Here is a 19,928-nt window from a genome sequence, read left to right as displayed (position 1 = left end):
GTGTCTAACAGCCGAGGTCGGAGCTGAGCCCTGTTAACCACTTAAACACCAACGTCAGAGATTAACAGCGGCGTTTAAGTAAAATGTGCACTGGCAATCACAGGGAACCGATTGATTACCATGGCAGCCGGTTGCTAAACATCTGAGCCGGCAGGACGGTTGCTACGCATCTGAGCCGGCAGGACAGCCGGTTGCTACCAATCTGAGCTGGCAACAGTTTTAAAAACACTCAGATGACACCCAAATGCTATCTTTTTTTTTCCCCATGGGCCCATTCACTGGAATGGGTAAATTTGATGTGCAAAATAGTTCATAAATGGACATGTGAACATGTCCATATATTCTAAGAGGCATGGAAATGAGGAAAGTGCTACCAAGTGTCCTTTTCAAAAGAATTGCACATAAAAGGTTTAGAGGTTTTCATTGTTAATTATCCCCGCCTATAAGAATTAGAAATACTATTGAGTTAGCTATGATGTATACTTGGTTTCTATACCAACAGATTTGCTTCCCACTGCATTTTCTTAGTCAATCTGTTGCCAGCCACCTGTTTAATTTCTTTTCTATATAGTAAAGCTCCAATGACACTTTATGGCTTCACTGCATTATTTACAGGGATTTTACACACAAAATCAGTGGAGACATGTTACATTGAAAGGCAAATGAAATCTCCCTCTTTCCATCCACTTCACAACTTGTTTTGTGCAAATAAAAAAAAGGGAGTGAGGCAGAGAACCACTTATGAATTTACACAATTCCCTGATGCAGGGGAGGTATCCAAGGACATGATGCTGCCACAGAAACAAGTTCTGTGCCACAGCCTTTAGCAACAACGGCCTTTAACTCAATGTGGTCCGGAAAAGCCACCAGTATATCATTCTGTGCTATAAAATAAAAGCATAAACTGATAAGAGACAGTTAATCCATCCAGAGAAGACTGGGGAGGCGGCTTTCCTTTCCTTATGTGACAGGTTTTTCTTTCTGCTTGTTGCCATGACAGCAAATCATTTGTTGAAAGTGGCAATATTTGGTGTAATTCAGAAAACTGCAAAGCTATTGTGTTACAGGACACCCCCTCCCTACTTCTCTTTAAAAGTACTCAAACTGGTGCCTGCCTCACAGCAGATTTTCCAATGAAATCTACATAAAACACACACACACACACACGTCTATGCTACAAACCATATAGCATACATAATGCTGTCCAACTATTCTATGCATCATACACCATTGCCACCCATCATACTGTGTTTAAATGTGGTATAAATATGGCTCAAACATTGGATATTCAATACGCCACATTTCCAAACATGAGCAGAATGTTGAGTGTTATAACTGTATGTAAGAGGATTGAGGAACTACTGCACCCAGAAGTTTTGTAAATCAGATCACAGTAGGACTTAGAACCTTTCAGGTGCTCTGAGGGAATCATGTGATAAAGGATTTAGTCTGGAAAATAACCTATCTAATGCAGGTTTTTGGGCGAAAGGTTTTACATATTGTAATCTATATTAAAGATAAGATCCCCAGTGGCCAGTGTGAAAATTGCAAGGATTCAATTTAAGACTAACTTCCTGTTTCAGAAAAAAAAACCATGGACATTAACCACAATGTTCAGACTTAGACCCCATCTTTCATATAGAGGCACCTAATGAGCATGTGCAAAGGTAAAATAGCAGCCAATGACTCAGGTATTCTTTGCAGCATGAGATTGTGCTTTGTTATGCATGAAGATGATATTGCAAAGCATGCCACAGTTCCTTTGTATAATGGATGAAAGTGGGGAGTCAAACTCTATATACTTAGGTAACTTTCACACCTTCAGGGACCCTAAAGGGGCTTACCAGCTCTCTCCACACGATTCCAGCCCAAAACATTACTCCACCTCCTTGCTGATGTCATAGCCTTGTTGGGACATGGTAGCCATCCACAAACGATCCACTACTTCATCCATCTGGACCATCCAGGGTTGCATGGCACTCATCAGTAAACAAGAGACCGTTTTAAAATTAGTCTTCATGTATGTCTGGGCCCACTGTAACCGTTCCTGCTTGTGAGCACCGTTTAAAAGGTGGCCAAGTACAACTCCTGACAAAAATTAGGGAATCACCGGGCTCGGAGGATGTTCATTCAGTTGTTTAATGTTGTTGAAAAAAAAGATCACAGACATGGCACAAAACTAAAGTCATTTCAAATGGCAACTTTATGGCTTTAAAAACACTAAAAGAAATCAAGATAAAAAATGTGGTACTCAGTAAGGGTAATTTTTTTTCAGACCAAGCAGAGGGAAAAAATTATGGAATCATGAAAAACAAACCAAAGAATACTCCAATACCTCACTAGTATTTTGTTGCACCACCTCTGGCTTTAACAACAGCTTGCAGTCTCTGAGACATGGACTTAATGAGTGACAAGCAGTACTCTTTATCAATCTGGCTCCAACTTTCTCTGATTGCTGTTGCTAGATCAGCTTTGCAGGTTGGAGCCTTGTCATGGACCATTTTCTTCAACTTCCACCAAAGATTTTCAATTGGATTGAGATCTGGACTATTTGCAGGCCATGACATTGACCTTATTGCGTCTTCTTTCAAGGAATGTTTTCACAGTTTCTGCTCCATGGCAGGATGCATTATTATCTGGAAAAATGATGTCATCATCCCCAAACATCCTTTCAATTGATGGGATAAGAAAACTGTCCAAAATATCAATGTAAACTTGGGCATTTATTGAAGATGTAATGACAGCCATCTCCCCAGTGCCTTTACCTGACATGCAGCCCCATATCATCAATGACTGTAGAAATTTGCATGTTCTCTTCATGCTTAGACACAGCTGACTGTGAACAACTAACATCTTTTGCAACATTGCGTGATTTACCTTCTTTTAAGAGTTTGTTAATCCTCTCCTTTGTTTCAATTGACATCTCTCGTGTTGGAGCCATGATTCATGTCAGTCCACTTGGTGCAACAGCTCTCCAAGGTGTGATCACTCCTTTTTAGATGCAGACTAACGAGCAGATCTAACTTGATGCAGGTGTTCGTTTTGGAAATGAAAATTTACAGGGTGATTCCATATTTTTTTCCTCAGAATTGAGTGATTCCATAATTTTTTCCTTCCGCTTGGTCTGAAAAAAAATTATCCTTACTGGGTACTACATTTTTAAGCTTGATTTCTTTTAGTGTTTCTTAAAGCCCTAAAGTTGCCATTTGAAATGACTTTACTTTTGTGCCATGTCTGTGATCTGCTTTTTTTCAACATTAAACAACTGAATGAACATCCTCCAAGCCCGGAGATTCCATAATTTTTGCCAGGGGTTGTAGTAAGTTTATGCACAACTACAAGCCTCTGGTGGATACTACACCTTGTGGTTCGAGGGACTCCAGCGGCACCAGCAGCTTCAAATACCTGTTTTGCTGCTTTGTAATGGTATTTTAGCAGCTGCTCTCTTAATTCGATGACTTTGTCTGGCAGAAACCTTCCACATTATGCCTTTATCTGCACAAACCCGCGTGTGCGCTGTATTAGCCACAAATTTCTTCCCAGTATGATGATCACGCGCTTAAGTTCTCGTGAAATAACTAATGGTTTCATACATTGTCCATGGCATTGCACTATTTGATGCTTTTCGGAAGCAGAGAGATAATTTTTCTTCCCCATACTGCTTGAAAACTGTGGCCTGCTTAATAATATGGAATGTTCTTCAGTACTTTTCCTTTAATTGGGCTCACTTGGCAAACTAATTATCACAAGTGTTTGATATTAATTGCAGTGATCTAAAGAGCCCCGAGACACACAGCATCCATGAATTTATTTGAAAAACAAAAAAAATTACATTTTTATGACACTTAAATCCAATCTGCATAATAATTTTGAACGGGGCGTAGATTGCCGGCAGATGCTATGTAACACAGCCGGCATCTGACTTATATGAGGCACACACTACTGAGCTGGCTTCATACTTTCTTTAGCTACCTATGACAAAAAAGTAGCTCAGTTTTTAAGAGCTTAATGACCTTTAGGTAGATGGCAAGCAAAAACTTGTAGACATAAGTAAGTGTTGTATGGGGATACTTAAAGTGTTGAAAAGAACACTCATTTTCAAAATATTTACTGCTAATCTTATAACTTCAATATCCAGTGTATGTAATATTTCTGTAAAAATTGAGGACTGGTTATAGCAGGAGTTAACGCTTACAACTAAAATAATCCAACCTATGCCAACAATATGTTTCCAAGTTATCTTAATTTCTACAGACTGATAGACACCTCTCCATTACTAGCACCAGGGCTTGATGTCCATTACCCAGATGGTCCACGCATCATGGCAATCGGTAAGAGCCAAGGAAAAGAGACAGAATTGGCGCATTTAATGTAATGTGCCACCTTGTGGAGCAGCTGAGGGCTGGTATTTTTAGGCTGGGAAGGGCCCAATAACAATTGACCTTCCCAGCCTGATAATATCAGCTCATAGCTGTCTGCTTTACCTTTGCTGGTTACAAAAAAATGGCAGAAACACCACATAGTTCTTATTATTGAGTCAGGGGGTTGTGCCTTTATATATCGGTCTGTATGTCTATACGCATTTATAGCATTCACTGCTGTCTAAAACATGCAAAACACACAAGAAAAAACGCTACAAAAACGCAGCAAATTAGCAATCATTTTTAGACCTGCATATTTTACGGACTTCATTGAAGTTAATGGGTGAAAAACCACCGTAAATCCGCTGAAAGAATAGACATGCTGCAGAGTTGAATCTGCACCAAATCTGAAAGTCACAAAAAGGCAACATGTACATGACACTTCAGGATTCTCATTCACTTTGCTGGCATCAGGATTCCTTTCAGGTTTTGTGACAAATCCGTGCAGGGAAAACCACAACGTGTGCACACAGCCTAAATACTCCATTTTACTTAGATGTAAATGTACTGCAGAACACAAGATTAGTGCTGTATTTTGGTTGTAATGATTATGTATAGGCAGAAGTGTTCCCAGGAAGTCAAAACATTTTGCAAGAGGATTCTGAAAGGCAATATGCCATTATTTGTTACTTACCTGTCACAAATGTGTAACTGAACTTTTTTTTTCCTGGCTTCATTTTATTTCTGAATAAAGAGTGAAAATTTGCCGTCCCAGTCATAACAGATGCAAACCCAAGCATTCTGGTCTTCGCAACTCAACTGTCTCACAATTATGACATTTAATTTTAATATTTTGGTAGAAGAACTTTGCATGCGAATACCTAAAGGTACAATCCTAGCTACCCTTGGTCAGGCAAATTGTCAACCAGTGGTACCCACATGTGGCTCATAACTTCCTACTGCATTGGTTGCCCATATAAACCCTCAGTTATACTATTACAACCATATTGTAAATTCTGCAGACATTCTGATAACTAAACTCAATGGATGAATGATACAAGACCAGTCTGTTAAAAGTTATAATACAAAAGCTTTAAACTTCTGCAATTTCATAATTTTTTTTCCATGCGTAAAAGGACTCCTAAATTTTAAATAAATGAATAGATAAATTTGAATCTGGCTTCAGACAAACTGTCCAACCCGACAGACTTACAAAGTAGGAGATTGAGGACCTCTTTTGCAGTCCATGAAAGTCATTATAAAAGAACATAAAAAGGTAGATAAAAAAGGTAGAACTGTTTGGTAATACAGGAGTACAATTTTAATGATTTTATCTGCATTTGTGGAGTCTTACAAGATATTTTCTTTTTTTTTTTTTTTTTTTTTTTTTTTTTTTTTTTACACAATTTTAAGCCAGAAATATAGAACATCCAACCAATTAAGGAAAAAAAAGTTAAATACATCAATAGAATTAACAAAAAAAAAAAAAAAAAAAAACCTTTTACAATTTGTTTCTTAATTGATTAACCAGGTTACATACCTTTCACAATAAAATACATGTTCAGCTGTTACATTACATTTTTAAGGAACATACAGGAATTTGTTATAAAATATTTTATCTTAATATATTCACTGCTCACAGACCAGATTAAAATCTCTCAAATGCTTTTATCTAAACCAAAAGGAATCATGGTCTGAGCAGTGAAGCCTCTAACTTTACAACCTACTTAAATCAGCCACACACAATTTGAGTACAAGACTAAAAAGGCACCAACAGTACAAAGCAAGTACAAAGCTTTTTTAGTAATCTGTTAAGAGTGTTTTTGTATGGACAACACAAAAGGCAATGTGGGACAGGGAGAGGAAAAAATAAATCTGTTCTAAAGTTTGATGGCATTTTAGTTAAAATTTGTAGCAAATGCCCTTTATGCAAGGAAAAGAAAATTATAGCATGGCTAGGGTGTGAGCAACAGGGAAGCAAAGAAAACCAACACTGGTGTATGGTTAACGCAGGACTTTATAGGGACAAGAGCAGATCTGAAGGCAGTAGGTGAAGTGCATTTGTAATGAGAAATCTCCAAAGGGGAAGCAGCAAGCATTTTTTGGCCATTCAGATGAATTATGCAATACTTAAAACTGGAATGGAATAAGTTTGCCAAAACTAAAGAAATTTCTCATGAAAGTAGGCAACAAATTGAAGACTTATCAATTGAAGATCTCACAAATAAAATTCACATGTAATTTAAAAGGACAATTCTAGGTTTTTCTTTATATATACTTAAGACATTTTTCGACATGCCTCATAAGATTTATATATGGCTTCTACTTTCCCTGATGCAATTGGCATGACTGGATGATTCCATACATTACATTTCAGAAGGGGAAAATTTACTAGTGCATAGTACGTTTCTTTCCCTGTTTGACGTGGTTTATGCAAAACGAACAGTTTATCTTTATAGGTTTCTTAAAGCATTTGGTGTCACGTAGAGGGTAGTTTAGGGTGGGGTGTTACGTGGAGGAAATGTTTCAAGACTCTTTTTTATAGATCCGATAACCAGAACCGTTTTATAAAACATTAGGTTCTTATAAATAGTAGCCATGATATATTAACGTTGACAGCAGAGAACTAGTTACATAAAAAAAAAAAAGGAATTACTGGTTAAAACCTGCAGTGAAGTATGGCTAATGGTTCCCTAACATACTAAAAGAATGAGGAAAGACTAGTTCTGCCAACTCAACTTGATAGCAAAGCCATCCCTTTTTCATGTGAAGCCAATACAGCAGACTACCTCAGAAAGGTTTAGAGAGATATTGTGCACAACCGTTTAATAAAACATAGCATCTTACCTTACAAGTACTATGGGAGATATGCAGGACAAGAATTAGCAGGTAAACCCATTCACCAAGTTAATGTGAAATCTTTACAAAACCCACATCACAGAAACTAAGCAAACAAAATATATAAAATAAATGAAAGACTTTTCCCAATTTATTTTGAAATACAAGTGCAAATTTTTGCTCATTTCCTAGGCAGTTCAGACAAGTCACTAGAATTTTTGCTAGAGGAAGAAAAAACAAAAAACACAACAAAAATCAGACATGAGGAAAATCAAACTGGGTGTAAAAGAGCTGATCCATTCTTACGAAGGTCACAGGAAAACAATTCTTTTTTTTTTTTACACAATTTAGAGGTAAGAGATCTCGTTTCAACCAGTCATATGCATGTGGCACTTAGACAATCTTTAACAGTCATGCGAGGGCACAGTCATTTTCAACAAGGCAAGTCGTTCACCACAGAGCAGTGAGGAGAGAGAAGGAGGCACTGCACAGCGACATAACATCTAGTAAACTCCACGGAATACAACTCCAGGAACAAATACCAGAAAGGAGAAAAAGTAATGGTTACAGTGGAAAAAGTTTAGTGCTTGCTTGATTACTGCTCACCATGATAGTTTAAGAAGATGTCAGGACTTGGTGTGGCAATCACCAGGATAATTAAAGTTGCCATTACCAATAACATGAGCAATACCGCGATCATTACATAGCTATGCAGTGAATCGCTCTAGTTGTGTGAATTTATATAAAGGAAGAGGACTAATGCAAGTGCCTCAACAGTCAATGAGCACGGCACCATTCAAAAGAGCGCTAGCATGCTGCTTCACTGGGAAATATGAAGCTTTGTGTCAATCCTCGAAATGGATAGGTACATTTTCGAGAATTTCAGGCGTCTATTATGCATCTCCCCTGTGTTAAATGCAACTCCCTCAAACTGACCTATATAAGAAAAGCCAGTGCATGGCACATATTCACCAACTTGGAGATTTCGATTTCAGGTATTATATATACGATGTATTGCAGCAGCTTTTCATTGCTATGATTTGAATGTAATCTACGAAGTAAGCATTGTTTTATATATAGAAATGACAGGTCTCTTGCACATAAATGGTTCAAATTGCTTACTCAGCTCAAAGTGCGAGAGAAAACCAGAACCCACAAGAATCTCCAACAAGTTTTCAAAGCTTTTCACTGCAATGGTTTTAAAATGATATGTGTAACTGAATGGGGCTTTAAAAAAAAAACAACAAAAAAAAAAACTTAAAGTGCCCAGAGTAATAACGTTCCCAAGTGGGGAGGGGGAGAAAAAAAAATTTACACAAAACAAAAATAATGCCAGTTACCACAGTCATCAGTAACGTGGGATTAGACACAATATGTAAAGCCCATGAAAATAAGTACACAATTTGTCCACTTAACGGGAGGGAAAGAAATCATCGGTTTTTATAAAAAGAAAAAAAATAATATACAAGCAGTTACTTAAGGTATCAGCGAGTTTGCTGCTGCACCATACTGCAACTGGGCTTTACAAAAGGAGTGTCAAGAATACTTCTCCAGACTGAAAGAATTCATCATAAGCATAAAAAGCCACAACTACCAGGAACCGCCCTCCTTAATGGCTCAAAGGAGTTAGACTGGACAAGCGGAGATGGGTCACAGGACACGGCCAAGGAGGAAGAACTGCCAAGAACACAGATGTCGGAGTGCGAAGTCCTTCACAGCCTTTCCCTTTAAAATAAGCACATAAAACAATTTATGGTCACCAGAAGATGGTAGCAAATGTTACTGTGCCTGAAAAAAAAAAAAGATATACATAAAGCTTTGTAGTATCCTAACTACATAAACCAGTGGTGCAATTAATAAAGATTAGTTTGTGCAAATTGATCAGATTAACACATTCCCTTTAAGAACCACCTACTGTCATATCACTTCAAAGAGGACCTGTTAACTGGCCACTTTTTGCGCTTTTATCCTCCCTGCCCCCATGACTATTCTGTTGATTATCCTTTTTTTTTTTTTTTTTTTTTTTTTTTTTAAGCATACTGTCCCAGAGACATGGGGCTTTATTAGAGAAGATCTTTCACCAGATATCAAATGATATGCTGACCACATCACGGAATACTGGCTGAAAAGCTGAATAAAACAGATTTTTCAATTTCTCATCTCCGTTGCAGAGATATTAGCTTGTAAAGTTTAGGTTCTAATCTATGATACAATTGCCGGGCATTACCAGAGATTCTTCTCTGGGGAAAGTGTACTTGTATAATGCTGTCTAATCATAAGCAAGAGGTGTCATGCAGGGGGGGGGGGGACCCTTAGAACATTATTTTTCCTTTGAGACATGTTATGATAGACCGCTTTTCTCTTAGCTCTAATCTCTGCAACTACTGTGTTGACTATAGCAAAGTTGAATGCAAATACAGACATCTCTTGTAGCACTGTGTGAGGGAAAGTAGAGCTGAGCCAATTGCGAGTACGAATGCCTATGCAGCTGCACATCTTCCCCCACAGTGCTGTCAGTGCAGCAGTTATCCCTCTCCCCCAATCCTGAATGCCCCAAGATGAAAGGTGAATGTGTAATAACATTTATCTCTGCTCGATACTTCACGGTAGGTCCAGAGATCAAGGCTGCATTTCATTAAATCTCACCCGAAAAGGCATGTTCTTCTGACCTTTAAGAGTGTTCTTTCCCACCCATGAATGACACCTCCAGCTTATCATTGGTCAATGTCATGCAGAGAAAGACTACATGGCTCCCCCTTCCCCACAGAACTCTCTAGTAAAAACTTGTTGGGCTTATAAATTATATAACCCGACAAAAATTATGGAATCACCGGGCTCGGCGGATGTTCATTCAGTTGTTTAATGTGGTTGAAAAAAAGCAGATCACAGACATGACACAAAACTAAAGTCATTTCAAATGGCAACTTTAGGGCTTTAAGAAACACTAAAAGAAATCAAGATTAAAAATGTGGTACTCCGTAAGGGTAATTTTTTTCCAGACCAAGCAGAGGGAAAAAATTATGGAATCACCCTGTAAATTTTTATTTCCAAAACTAACACCGGCATCAAATTAGATCTGCTCGTTAGTCTACATCTAAAAAGGAGTGATCACACCTTGGAGAGCTGTTGCACCAAGTGGACTGACATGAATCATGGCTCCAACACGAGAGATGTCAATTGAAATAAAGGAGAGGATTAACAAACTCATAAAAGAAGGTAAATCACGCAATGTTGCAAAAGATGTTGGCTGTTCACAGTCCGCTGTGTCTAAAATCTGGACCAAATACAAATAACATGGGAAGGTTGTTAAAGGCAAACATACTGGTAGACAAAGGAAGACATCAAAGCGTCAAGACCCGGAAACTTAAAGCAATAAGTCTCCAAAACAGGAAATGCACATTAAAACAAATGAGGAACGAATGGGAGGAAACTGGAGTCAATGTCTATGACTGAACTGTAAGAAACCGCCTAAAGGAAATGGGATTTACATACAGAAAACAAACCATCATTAACACCTAAACAGAAAAAAACAAGGTTACAATGGGCTAAGGAAAAGCAATCGTGGACTGTGGATGACTGGATGAAAGTCCTATTCAGTGATGAATCGCGAATCTGCATTGGGCAAGGTGATGATGCTGAAACTTTTGTTTGGTGCCGTTCCAATGAGATTTATAAAGATGACTGCATGAAGAGAACATGCAGATTTCTACAGTCATTGATGATATGGGGCTGCATGTCAGGTAAAGGCACTGGGGAGATGGCTGTCATTACATCTTCAATAAATGCCCAAGTTTACATTGATATTTTGGACAGTTTTCTTATCCCATCAATTGAAAGGATGTTTGGGGATGATGACATCATTTTTCCAGATAATAATGCATCCTGCCATAGAGCAAAAACTGTGAAAACATTCCTTGAAAGAAGACGCATAAGGTCAATGTCATGGCCTGCAAATAGTCCAGATCTCAATCCAATTGAAAATCTTTGGTGGAAGTTGAAGAAAATGGTCCATGACAAGGCTCCAACCTGCAAAGCTGATCTGGCAACAGCAATCAGAGAAAGTTGGAGCCAGATTGATAAAGAGTACTGCTTGTCACTCATTAAGTCCATGCCTCAGAGACTGCAAGCTGTTATTAAAGCCAGAGGTGGTGCAACAAAATACTAGTGAGGTATTGGAGTGTTCTTTTGTGTGTTTGTTTTTCATGATTCCATAATTTTTTTCCTCTGCTTGGTCTGAAAAAAAATTACCCTTACCGAGTACCACATTTTTAATCTTGATTTCTTTTAGTGTTTCTTAAAGCCCTAAAGTTGCCATTTGAAATGACTTTAGTTTTGTGCCATGTCTGTGATCTGATTTTTTTCAACAACATTAAACAACTGAATGAACATCCTCCAAGCCTGGTGATTCCATATTTTTTGCCAGGGGTTGTAACCTAATTGAGATGAGAAAGTAAATGAAATGTACATTTTATTCATCTTTGCATTCACAATTCCATGAGGTGGCTGGTTTAATAAGCTAAAATGTCGTCTTTAAGTGCTAAATTTTATGGTCATTACAAAGGTGGCATTTATCACAAAGTATTTTTGCAAAGCAGTATAAAGACACGCCCCGAGAGAATGTTGGTAGCCATGCCCCTTTTGTAAATACAATAAGAATTAGCACTAAATAAATTGTGCCAATGTCTCTGGAACCCTATGGTGAATTTAAATAACAAACAGTAGTCAGGGTAGTAGCATGAATAAAAGAAAAGCAAAAACTATCCACTTTTGGTCTTGTGAAAAGTTCTCTGTAAGGATTGTACACATTTAGAAAAATAATTTTAGTGAGAACAATGTCACACTGGCAAACGGTATAGTACAGCTGAGTAGCCTTATTCACACTAGTGCAGATGAGATGCAATACCAGGCAACCATTGTATAGGTGTGATGCAGTTTCTGGAAGAAAATAGCTTTTATAAACAACCTCTTAACACTAGTGCAAATGCAGGTGAAAAAAAGCTGCCCAGATGTCAGACGAACACTAAGGGATCATATATTCAGCTATCCAATGTATTATGTGGGTTAGGGCTGTGGAATCAGAGTCCATTTTGGTGAAATTGGTATAAAATGGACTAACTCAGACTCCTAAAATATATAAGTTGGGTATAGTAGTACAATGCAGTATGAGCTGTAAATGTCCACAAGGAGAAATATTACCCCTGGATACCGGTCTAACGCCTCTCACGCAGCCAAACCAGAACTCACACTTTGCACTGATGAGGGACAGTACCACGAAACAGCGCCTGCAAATTGAGTTTCTGGTCTTGGCATTTTATCCTAAGTCATGTGATAAGGCTCGTTAAAGGGTCACTATTGACTTTTAGGATTGCTACTTCCTGTAGGTGGCACTAGAGTTCTCGTCCTCTTCCTCTCTGAAGAGACAATTAGCATATTTCCCAGAGGAGCATTGCGGCTTTAAAAGTCTCCTCACCTGATGTGCTTAACACGTCACTCTCCGCAAGGAGAAATATTATCCCTAGATACCCATGAGAATTTGGGAAAGTTATGAAATTTCCTATAAATGTCTGTGCTGTTCCTAATCTAAGGATCTCTGCTTTTAGTTGAGATGAATCTGTGCTGCACTTTGTGTACATTCTCAGTAGTGAGGCAGGTCTGTGGAGTTGGCGTCAGAGAAATTGAAGAGTCCAAGTTGGAGGTCTGGCTTACCAACTTCACAGCCCCGATATGCTGGTGACTAGATATATGCTCTGTATATTTCTAAGACACTTAAAGGGGTTTGCCAATAATAGGCTGCTTTTACAAAAAGCAGAGGGCAGAGCCAACTTCTAAACACTGCCCCAAGCAAAAAAAAAATCTTACTTTGTGCCTCCATTCTGTGTATTTAGCACCTTCTTGCATTTGTGGTCTGTCCTCAGTTAAGTGCATGGTCAACTTCAATTCATGACATGACTTCTAAATCTGGGTGGGAACTACGCTCCCTGCCCTGCGGTAGTTGCAGCTCTTTGATGCATGCTCTGCGGCTGCTGTCAGACAACCAAGCTGCACTTGGGCAACACAGGGGAAAGAGGCAGAATAGAGAGAATCTGTTTGTGCAGGCTCACATTTTGTATGAACACAAGAAAATCGTGCATGAACAATTTGCCTGTCAGAGGCATTCAGTAGAATATAACTAAGTACTGCACATGCCAAACTTCCAAACCAAGAACTACTGTTTGGATGAAACCAATAAAGTGTAAACCTAGAACTGGGATTGGCGCATGAGGGCAAGTGTTGAAAGGAGGGGGAAGGGGTGTCAGAAAGTTAAAATTGTTCACTTTGAATAATTGCCTTTTGAAAGAATTATAATTTTAGGGTTAGAACATACAGAGTCACAGATGTAATCTTGGAATACCCCCATTTGAACAGAATGCTCAATATACAACTGTTGCTTAATATGCAGGGTACTAACTACAACACATTAAAATAGCCTTGGGAAATGTCATTTTTGAGAATTCCTTAGAACAAGACTTGTCAGAAATGTTTCAAAGCTTAAAGAGGCAGCAGTTCAGATTACATTTGGAGGTGGTCATTTGAATGGAGTGGTGGATGAGCATACGCACTGGCACTTCACTCAAAGTCAGTGAAGGTTAATGAGTTGCGATAGTGGGAAAAACAGTTTAATGCTCATTTTGTTGTGAAAATATAAGGAGCTAGTAATCAAAAATAGAATTTTTAAAACAAAAATTGCACATTTGGCAAATCTTTAGCCATTGATATCTTTTAGAATATGATTTATAAGAATCTGTGTGTGCTTTAAAAAACAGAAAAAAAAACAAAAACAAAAAAAAAAAACAAACATGGGACAAGATGCTACTGCCAAAATGATGTGGTTTCTACCCACACACAGATCAGACTGTCACTGAACCGCACATTTGCACAGATTTTATTTCTATTGGTGCCAAAGAACAAGACAACAGTTGGTGAACAAAAAAAAACCAAAACATTGAATTCACAAAGCAGAACTGTATTACTAACCACGCTGATAAATCCTTAAGAAAGTTAGCTAGAATATTAAAAAAGTCCACTTCTTTCTATTTTACCTGTATATATGGCATTACGTACTATACATAAGAGTCTAGGACTGTCTCCCTGGTTAGGCATGCAGCAAGAAAACTGGCACCAAATCCATTGTGCCCAGGTAATCTTGTTACCAGTACAGCATTCACCACCTTAGGAAGTACTAAGAAAGATGTTTCTTAATGGTGATTTTCTTCACTTAATTAACACAGTACTCTGTAAAAGTGTTTATTTTTTATTTATTTATTTTTTTTTTTAAAGGGTACACTGGAACCTTACATTTACGTTTGCGGTCAATGCTGTCAATTTGCCTCAGTTATAGGGAGCCAAATCCAGGGTAAGAAACAAGATCAATCAGCCTCTTTGGCATTTTTCGCACCATTCGTTTCATTGTACAATGCAGATCAAAAGTTTAACTGCTTCACGACATACATTATACATGTACAGGGCAAGTCAGAAGCGGGCCCTGTACACCGGCAGGTGATGGCTGTGTATTACAGCCAGGACCTACCTCCAACAATTGCAAGTGACAGCAGCATTTAAAATGCAATGGCATGGGAGTGTGTCATTCCAAGCGCCCATCGGTGCGCCCATGATGTGATCGCATGCTGATAGGTTACTAGGACAGCTGAGGGTCTGCTGAAGACCCCAATGCTTGTCATTACAGAGCTCCTTTGAAACCCTGCCTGTGGCCGGGCTTCAAAGGAGACCGTGATTTTGCTATAAGCAGCGATGCTTTGGCCAAATATTTAAAAAAAAAAAAAGTTCAAGTCACACCTTTTCCCCCTTTTAAAAAGAAAGCTTGGAAAACTACACATATTTGGTATCGAAGCTTTCAGAAAAAGTTTGATCAAAAAATAATTGATCCGATCGGTAAACTCTTTAAACGAAAAAAAAATATCAAGAATGACAAAATTAAGGGTTTTTTTGGTCGCTGCAATTCCACAAAAAAGCTGCAAACAAGCGATCAAAAAAAGAGTCACATCTATCCCAAAATGGATTAATAAAAACGTGTTTCACCCAGCAAAAAATAAGCCATCACACAGCTCCATAGACCGAAAAATGGCGACAAGCCAAAAGATTTATTTATTTTTTTTGAAAACTTGATTTTTTCCCCCAACATTAACCCCTTTATAGCCTGTGACGTATTAGTACGCACAGGCTGTAATCCCCCGGTTCAGTGAAGGCTCCGGCGGTGAGCCCGCACTGAACTGAGCATGTCAGCTGATTATTACAGCTGACATGTGCCGCAACGGCCGCGGGTGGAATCGCGATCCACCAACGGCTGTTAACATGTTAAATGCCAATGTCAATCTCCGACAGCGGCATTTAACGCGTGCTTCCGGGAAGCGCGTCCTAAGCCCCGCCCATCAGCGACCCCCGTCACGTGATCGCAGGTCACCGATGGGCGGGCATGACAAGCCAGGGTCTGCAGCAGACGCCTGCGGTTGTCATGAGCTGGTCACTATGAGCGCCACCTAGTGGTCGGCGCTCATAGCACAGGACCATTTCTGCTGCATACAGGGGATCTCCTGTATGTAGCAGAGGCGATCGGACAGTTGCTGCTTCTAGTCTCCTATGGAGACTATAGAAGCGAGCAAAAAGTGAAAAAAAAAAAGTTTTTAAAAATATAATAAAAATATAAAAATTTGAAATCACCCCCCTTCGCCCCATTCAAAATAAAACAAACAAACAAAAAAAAAACCTACAGAGACATATTTGGTATCGCCGCGTTCAGAATCGCCCGATCAATATAAAAGAATCAATCCGATTGGTAAACGGCGTAACGATAAAAAAATTCTAAACGCCAGAATTACGTTTTTTTGGTCGAAGCAAAATTGCAATAAAATGCAATAACGGGCGATCAAAACATCCGATCTACCCCAAAATGTTATCAATGAAAAAGTCAGCCCGGCGCGCAAAAAATAAGCCCTCACACAGCCCCAGGATCCCAAAAAATGGAGACGCTACGGGTCTCGGAAAATGGAGCTATATTTTTTTTTTTTAACCAAATTTTGGAATTTTTTTTCAACACTTAAAGAACCTATACATGTTTGGTATCTACGAACTCCTAATGACCTGAAGAATAAGAATGGCAGGTCAGTTTTAGCATTCAGTGAACATGGCAAAAAAAATTAAAAAACAACTGTGGTATTGCACTTTTTTTGCGATTTCACCGCACTTGGAATTTTTTTCCCGTTTTACCGTATACGATATGGTAAAACTAGTAATGTCGTTGAAAATTACAACTCGTCCCGCAAAAAATAAGCCCTCACATGGCCATATTGACCAAAAAATAAAATGCAAAAAAACGAAAATGCAAAAGAAAATCCCCCCCCCCACTTGGATTTTTTCCCCCGTTTTCCAGTACACAGTGATAAAATGAATGGTATCAATCAAAAGTACAGCTCTTTCCACAAAAAACAAGCTCTCATACAGCTATGTGGACAGAAAAAATAAAGTTACGGCTCTGGGAAGAAGGGGAGGCCCCTTTTACAATAAAGTTTACAATAGTCCTGATTAAACAGCCTGTTTCCACTTACCTGTGGTCATATTACAGTCAGTACCCAGGCTGGAATCTAGCAGTTTCTTCAAAAATTAACTCCTTCAGTGTTTCCTTGGGCAAGTCATCTAACTCCATCTCAAACTTAAAGGGGGCTTCTGCAACAGGCTAAGCACAGGAAAGAAAAAAAAGAAAAGGAAATGTATATACATGATCAATTTGAACACTGTGGTATATCAACTTTGCACTTACAAAACAGGAATTAGAATTGTTTCTGTATCCTTTAAAATTATTCACACGTATACTAAAGATGGGTATTTAAAAGGGTTGATCAGGATTAGAAAACCATGGTGGCTTTCTTTCAGAAACCACGCCACCTTTGACCATAGTTTGCTTAGCTGCATTCATATAGATGAGTTGCAATATCAGACATGGTAAGCGGACATGTTTTTCTCATACTGGATAGATAGGATAGTTTTTTTCTCTGTATATCAAGAAAAATGGGGGATCCTAGTATTAGACATTTATTAACTATTAAAAGCGGTTGTCCACTTAATCTGAAGGTTTGCACACTTGTCCCCATTAAAGTAAAAACACTCCCCTCCCATGAAGGCACCGTTCCTTGCATGCCCAGGGTTCACATGAGGTTATATCACAGAAGCCCTGTGCCCAATCAGCGCCGGCATCACTGTCTGCGCCTTCAGAAGTATAAGTAATCAAGAGGAAGTGAGCGCCGGCCGCAGCTCACTTCCTGTTGACTACTTAAAGATCCGAAGGTTGAGACAGTGACGGCCCCATAGAATAACATTGGTCCAAGTGCGATCCAATGGTTTGTCGGATTGCACCCTGACCTATACTATAATGGCTCATGCAGATGACCGTATTAAGAATGTCCTTTGTTTCCCATAGCGACCAGAGCTTTCATTTATTAATGAAGTCTGGTAAAATGAAAGCTGTGCTCTGATTGTTTCCCATAGTAACCAAAGGACATTGTTACCATAAGACAGCTAAATCTCCCCTATTATCTTGTTCCGTTGTATGGCATGTCTACAGCAATGTTGCCACTATTAAAGTTTCAACTCTCGTAACTTGCCTTTTTTGGTTTTCGAGTTTATGAAACAGGGCTATTCACTTTCAAACAATCTGAACTGCACAAACTGCCGTCAACTAATGGGTTGGATCGTTCTTTGACAACATTCAAATGGATATTCTTGGAAGTGTGTTAAATGGAATCTGTCACCCTCCGGGAGATTTGAGACCTCTAATATGGGCATACAGGTTGTAGAAAAGTCAATGTGTGAAGCCCCGGCGCCTGCGCAATAGAACACTGCAGAGAACAACGGGGCCAGGAGGAAAAGCAGGGCCCCTGATGCTCTGCGCATGCGCGTGAAGTGAGACCCTGGCCCAGGGCCCTGTGAAGTGCAGGGAAGGGAGGGGGACGACTAATATGCATAATAAGATGATAGGCGGGGATTTCTGGGCGTCCGTCGGACGCCAAGCATGTGAAAAGCTATTTTAGAAGACTACATTTCTCTGCAAGCAGACCTCTACTATGGGCCATACAGGTATGTATAGATTTACTTTTCTATAACCTGTATGCCCATATTAGAGGTCTCAAATCTCTCAGGGGGTGACAGATTCCCTTTAAGAACTGTGCATAATCGTTGGTATCCATCTTTGAAAAGTCAAATCTCTCTGAAAAACCAGCTACACATCGCTTACCTCTGGTGTTTGCCTTTATTATATAAAGTATATTTTGTTTTTTTACAGGAAGATTATGAAATCTTACCTCATCACTTGGGTCATAGTACTGCTCCAAATAGGGATGGGCCAAAGCCGCCTCTACTTCAATTCGTTTGTGAGGGTTAAAAGTCAACATTTTGTCCAACAAATCAAGGGCTGCAATAAGAAAACATGTGGGGTTTTTTTTGCATTATGAGGTGTTAACCCTCCTCATCTAAGGGTGCTTTCACATTGCGTTCAGGCACCCATTCAGAGGCCCCGTCGGGGGTTATGTCAGAGCCCCCAGCAAAACGGGATTCGCCGACGGAGCTATAGACTATAATGTGTCGACAGAGCGAATGTGCTCTGACGTGCATCATTTTTGAGAGTGTATGATTACTGGAAGCAGACACGCATACGTAATACACTGAGTGTCCGTCTCCAGTAGTCATACACGCCTGAAAATAATGCACATCCGCTCTGTCAGCACCATTATAGTCTATGGCCCTGTCGGCGCATGCTTCCGACAAGGCCACTGAACAGGTGGGCAAAATGCAATGTGAAAGCACCCTTAGGATGATAAATCCATTTCATATATTTTAAACGTAAGCTTACAAAATAAAAGTAGCTAATGTTGTACCTTCATATATAGTACCTACAGTTTGGGGGCCAAAACTTAAAAAATTATTAAGAAAAATAAAACAAAACCCATCGATTATATAAGAAATCGTGACAATAGAGGTATTCAGTTTACCTTTGGGGTCTGCGTTTGGGAAAAGTCTATTCCAGGGCACCTTATTTTTATGTGGCAGAGAAAGCAGGTAGTTTCTAGCTTTCAAATTGATTATACAGTTCAGATCCTCTTGAGATGGCGATCCGAGGATTCCTGCAAAAACAGATAAGCAAATAAAAGGCGCAAGACCTTTGGGTTCATCTTCTTGCACAGGTTTTCTATCTGCCCTTACCAAGGATATGATTAAGTTGATCAAGGTAATGCTTTCCTGGAAATATGGGTCGATTAGAAAGCATTTCTGCAAGAATGCAGCCAACTGACCAGATATCAATTGACTTGGTGTAACCCTAAAAAGAACAAAACAGACCTTTAAAATACATCCTAAGCAGGCTGTAAACAAGCTTTTGTATTAAGTAATCGTTTCTGAAAGAACAGTAAAGTAAACCAATTCTACATTGCCATTAATGTCCTAAAATATATCAATAAAGTCATCTGTAAATGTCTTGTCTAACACCACAAACTCAAAATATAAACAGCCTATGGAAACTTACAGAATTCACACCACATAACTAACCACGGGACTATTATTTTTGCAGGCAGAGATAAATTGCAGCAATATCTATTGAAACCTTGTAAACTAGATCATCTAAAAATGCTTTGGTGTTATCAAAGTAGTTCTTGCAGTTTGGTGAATCTGGTGCATCTTTAGGCTGTG

The 19,928-nt window shown here is 39.1% G+C and overlaps 1 protein-coding gene across 1 annotated transcript in view; it reads right to left on the bottom strand.

Moving 5' to 3' along the window:
* Window positions 1–8,610: 8,610 nt before the first annotated feature.
* The window catches only part of MAPK1 (mitogen-activated protein kinase 1), a 59,075-nt gene continuing 47,757 nt past the window's right edge, over window positions 8,611–19,928 (bottom strand). The window contains exons 5-9 of the mRNA XM_073675151.1: window positions 19,446–19,560; window positions 19,235–19,366; window positions 18,548–18,657; window positions 16,799–16,926; window positions 8,611–8,924 (exon numbers count right to left, since the gene is read on the bottom strand). Of these exons, the coding sequence (XP_073531252.1) occupies window positions 16,816–16,926; window positions 18,548–18,657; window positions 19,235–19,366; window positions 19,446–19,560 (468 nt within the window). The 3' untranslated portion in view covers window positions 8,611–8,924; window positions 16,799–16,815. The remainder of the gene's footprint in view (window positions 8,925–16,798; window positions 16,927–18,547; window positions 18,658–19,234; window positions 19,367–19,445; window positions 19,561–19,928) is intronic.

Source organism: Phyllobates terribilis, unplaced genomic scaffold (assembly GCF_046119375.1).
Source record: "Phyllobates terribilis strain yellow unplaced genomic scaffold, ASM4611937v1 Scaffold_1__5_contigs__length_1240528914, whole genome shotgun sequence".
In the NCBI taxonomy this organism is placed as follows: domain Eukaryota; kingdom Metazoa; phylum Chordata; class Amphibia; order Anura; family Dendrobatidae; genus Phyllobates; species Phyllobates terribilis.
Note: the sequence above shows the minus strand (reverse complement) of the source record. Positions and strands in the feature narration are given on the sequence as shown.